At 28.5% G+C, this 4,465-nt stretch overlaps 1 protein-coding gene across 1 annotated transcript; it reads left to right on the plus strand.

Moving 5' to 3' along the window:
* On the plus strand, positions 2,748 to 4,435 carry LOC104722342 (ubiquitin-like domain-containing CTD phosphatase). Its single transcript, XM_010440494.2, has 6 exons — positions 2,748 to 3,078; positions 3,175 to 3,319; positions 3,403 to 3,517; positions 3,605 to 3,668; positions 3,758 to 3,923; positions 4,012 to 4,435. The coding sequence occupies exons 1-6, from the start codon at positions 2,804 to 2,806 to the stop codon at positions 4,255 to 4,257; spliced, it is 1,011 nt and encodes a 336-aa protein (XP_010438796.1). The 5' UTR covers positions 2,748 to 2,803; the 3' UTR covers positions 4,258 to 4,435.

The following is a 4,465-nucleotide window of genomic DNA, read 5'->3' on the forward strand; positions in this document are numbered from 1 at the left end:
CTGAATTTTTACTAAAAGAACCAAAACGATTTTAACCTTTTTATATTAAAAAAAAATTTAGTAAAAAGGGCAATTCTCAAAATTATCACTAAAATAAGTTTTTTTTTTCTTAAAAAATACCACTTTTAGTTTTTTTTTTCCCAAAATATCACAAAATTAAACTTAAGTTTTAATATTACAAACTAATCTCTAAATCCTAAGACCATCTCCAATGGTTTTCCCTATTTTTCCTCTATAATAGAGATGCTCTATAATAGATGTGAGTTTTACTCCAATGGTTCTCTATTCTCACCTCTAAAATAGAGATTGCTATTTTTTCCTCTATTTATAGAGGAATCTTTGTAAAAATAAAATAGGATTCCTCTATAAATAGAGGAAAAAATAGCAATCTCTATTTTAGAGGTGAGAATAGAGGACCATTGGAGTAAAACTCACCTCTATTATCGAAGCAAAAATAGAAGACCATTGGAGATGTCCTAAATACTAAATTGTACCCCCTAAAAACTATATCCTAAATCTAGAATTGGCAACCCAAACCTTAAAAAAAGTATTCTACACTCTTAAAAATTAATTTTTTTGTTTGTGTGGCTGTGGTACTTTGGAAATTAACTTTTTTTTTTCAGTATTTTTGAAAAAAAACTTAATTTGTGATATTTTTGAAAAAAAACTTAAAATGTGGTATTTTGAGGAACCATGAATGGAAATGTGTTTTTATATGTTTTTTAGATTATAGTTTTTGGTTTTTATTTTTTCAGTTTTTAGTTTTTGTAATAGATTTTAATTTTTGGTTTTCTTTAAAATTATTTACATAAGAAAACAGAAAAAGATAAGAAACTTAAGTTTTTCCTAAAATCTCTAATTATATGGATTCTATGTTTTGCTAATATTGTAAGGAAAAACTAAAAACTGATTTTCATATTTTTTTTAGGAAATCTGTTTAATATAAAATATTGAATGGAGAAAAAATGGATTTAAAATGACCTAGATTTGAAACTTCATGGTTTAAATTACCTCAATGTAAAAATTTATTGTTTAAATAACTTAAATTTTAAAGTTAATAGTTTAAATAACATTTTTCTTTAATCAAGATTTTCATCAAAACGACATTGTTTTCTTACTAATAGAGAACTAGGTAACAGTCCGCACATAGTGCGATATAAAATAATTATTTAATGTTTTTACTGTAATTTTTATTTACAAAATCTATTATATTTATGGGTAATTGAAATATTTAAAATTTGATTGTGTAGTATATATCTATAAAAAATTGTAATTAAAATTTAACCCGTAAGAATTATTATAATAGTAATCTTATATTATTATATCATATGAACAAAGGGTTCTTAAAATTCATTTTAAAAATTTTATGAAATATAATTAAATGATATAATTAAGTTAGAAAGATATTATAAAAAAATTAATTTTGGTGTTAGGTAAATAAATGTAAATATTTTTAAAAGCTGATGACAAATAAGGAAAGAGTATCATGAGCTCTGTAATTGTACCCCCTAAAAACTATATCCTAAATCTAGAATTGGCAACCCAAACCTTAAAAAAAGTATTCTACACTCTTAAAAATTAATTTTTTTGTTGTGGCTGTGGTATTTTGGAAATTAACTTTTTTTTTTCAGTATTTTTGAAAAAAAACTTAATTTGTGATATTTTTGAAAAAAAACTTAAAATGTGGTATTTTGAGGAACCATGAATGGAAATGTGTTTTTATATGTTTTTTAGATTATAGTTTTTGGTTTTTATTTTTTCACTTTTTAGTTTTTGTAATAGATTTTAATTATTGGTTTTCTTTAAAATTACATACATAAGAAAACAGAAAAAGATAAGAAACTTAAGTTTTTCCTAAAATCTCTAATTATATGGATTCTATGTTTTGCTAATATTGTAAGGAAAAACTAAAAACTGACTTTCATATTTTTTTTAGGAAATCTGTTTAATATAAAATCTTGAATGGAGAAAAAATGGATTTAAAATGACCTAGATTTGAAAGTTCATGGTTCGAATTACCTCAATGTGAAAATTTATTGTTTAAATAACCTAAATTTTAAAGTTAATAGTTTAAATAACATTTTTCTTTAATCAAGATTTTCATCAAAACGACATTGTTTTCTTACTAATAGAGAACTAGGTAACAGTCCGCACATAGTGCGATATAAAATAATTAATTAATGTTTTTACTGTAATTTTTATTTACAAATCTATTATATTTTTGGGTAATTGAAATATTTAAAATTTGATTGTGTAGTATATATCTATAAAAAATTGTAATTAAAATTTAACCCGTAAGAATTATTATAATATCAATCTTATATTATTATATCATATGAACAAAGGGTTCTTAAAATTCATTTTAAAAATTTTATGAAAATATAATTAAATGATATAATTAAGTTAGAAAGATAATATAAAAAATTAATTTTGGGTGTTAGGTAAATAAATGTAAATATTTTTAAAAGCTGATGACAAATAAGGAAAGAGTGTCATGAGCTCTGTATGGTTAAACAGCATAATAATGTCTGTAGTCATTCAGTTATAAGATTTAAAGTTATGTTTTTTTGGTTTAGCCTAACAAAACTTCATATTTAAAAGAGATAGTCAATGAAAATCGATGTTTTAATTAGATTGTAATAAAATTCATGATTTAAATAGGTAAAATTTGGAAATTAATTATTTAAATGACATTTTGTCCACGTACCATTGCTTATTATTATTTTCCTTTTTGTAGAAAAGGAAAACAAGTAAAAACTAATTAAGTACAAAAACCAACCTTCCAAAAGTCAGATCAAATTAAATGGCTTCCTCTTCCTCTTCTCCGACGGCGGCGCTCTCTCCTCGTACGGAAGAGGAACTAACTCTGACGGTTAAGTGGAATGGAAAAGAGTACACCGTCCGAATCTGTGCCGATGACTCAGTGGCCGAGTTAAAACGTCGCATCTGCCTTCTCACCACCGTCTTACCGAAACGCCAAAAGCTTCTTTATCCCAAGATCGGAAACAAACTCTCTGACGATTCTCTTCTGCTCTCTTCGATCTCCTTTAAGCCCTCGTTGAAGATGACAATGATCGGGTCAGTCTCATTCTTTTCTTCAAAATTTCTTAAACCCTAACGATCTAATTGATAACGAAACACCACTCGATTTTTTTTTTTTTTAATAATTTGCAGTACTGTTGAAGATGATATAATAGTGGATCAAGCAGAATCTCCAGAAATTGTTGATGATTTTGAGCTTGGTAAGGAAGAAGCTGTGGATGTTAAAGACAAGGAAGTCAATAAGCAGAAGTTGAGGAGAAGAATTGATCAATACAAGGTGTGACATTTATTATTTTAGGTATATATCTATGTGTTAATGAGTCAAAAAGCTTATACAACATTTTGCCCACAATTTTGTAGATAAATCTTCGAACGCCATGTCGCAAAGGCAAGAAACTTCTTGTTCTAGATATTGACTATACATTGTTCGATCATCGTTCTACAGCGGAGAACCCCTTACAGCTTATGCGTCCTTGTAAGCCCCCTATACAACACCTGTTTATGTTTTAGCTGGTTACTTAGTTTATTTTCTCTGATTGACTGTTTTGATTACTCAATGCAGATCTCCATGAATTTCTTACCGCTGCATATGCAGAATACGATATCATGATATGGTCTGCTACCAGGTGATGTTTTTAGTATTGTAGCTTTTCTTGTGTTACTTTATTCCTATATACAGTTCTGATGCTAGATTTATCCACCTTGGCTTCTGCAGCATGAAGTGGGTTGAGTTGAAGATGACAGAGCTGGGAGTGCTCAACAATCCTAACTACAAGATCACAGCTCTTCTCGACCATCTTGCAATGATCACGGTCCAGTCAGACACTCGTGGCATTTTTGATTGCAAACCACTAGGCTTAATTTGGGCACTACTTTCTGAGGTATTCATACACCCTACAACCTTACTTTACACATAAAATCTTGATCTTTCTTTGTAATGGCTAGGTGTTGTTATTGTGACTTGTGCAGTTCTATAATCCTGGGAACACGATAATGTTTGATGACTTAAGGAGGAATTTTGTAATGAATCCTCAAAACGGTCTAACAATCAGGCCGTTTAGGAAAGCTCACGCAAACCGAGATACAGATCAAGAGCTTGTGAAGCTGACTCAGTACCTTCTGACAATAGCAGAGCTTCAAGATTTGAGCTCTCTACACCATAGCAGATGGGAATCATTCTCCCAGGACAACGTCAAAAGGCGCAGACAGGAATGACTTAGCATCCATATTATTGGGGTTTTGTTTAGTTTCTTGAACATTCAGATGTCACTTTTCTGTTTGCTTTAAATATTTTAAAGGAGTGTAAGCATTAGTAGTATCTAATGTTGAACTTTCCACAGTAACAATCAAAATATTTCTTAAGGATTTCTAATAAATGATGCGAGTTTAGTTACACAAACAGATGGAAAAAAACAAACAACGC

Source organism: Camelina sativa, chromosome 2 (genome assembly GCF_000633955.1).
Source record: "Camelina sativa cultivar DH55 chromosome 2, Cs, whole genome shotgun sequence".
Classification (NCBI taxonomy): Eukaryota; Viridiplantae; Streptophyta; class Magnoliopsida; order Brassicales; family Brassicaceae; genus Camelina; species Camelina sativa.

What these genes read in the sequence shown, in the direction of transcription:
- LOC104722342 (XM_010440494.2), top strand. Translation starts at nt 2,804, where the DNA reads ATGGCTTCCTCTTCCTCTTCTCCGACGGCGGCGCTCTCTCCTCGTACG. An exon ending in CTTACAGCTTATGCGTCCTT is followed by an intron (nt 3,518 to 3,604) that starts GTAAGCCCCCTA and finishes TACTCAATGCAG; the next exon opens with ATCTCCATGAATTTCTTACC. An exon ending in ATGATATGGTCTGCTACCAG is followed by an intron (nt 3,669 to 3,757) that starts GTGATGTTTTTA and finishes TGGCTTCTGCAG; the next exon opens with CATGAAGTGGGTTGAGTTGA.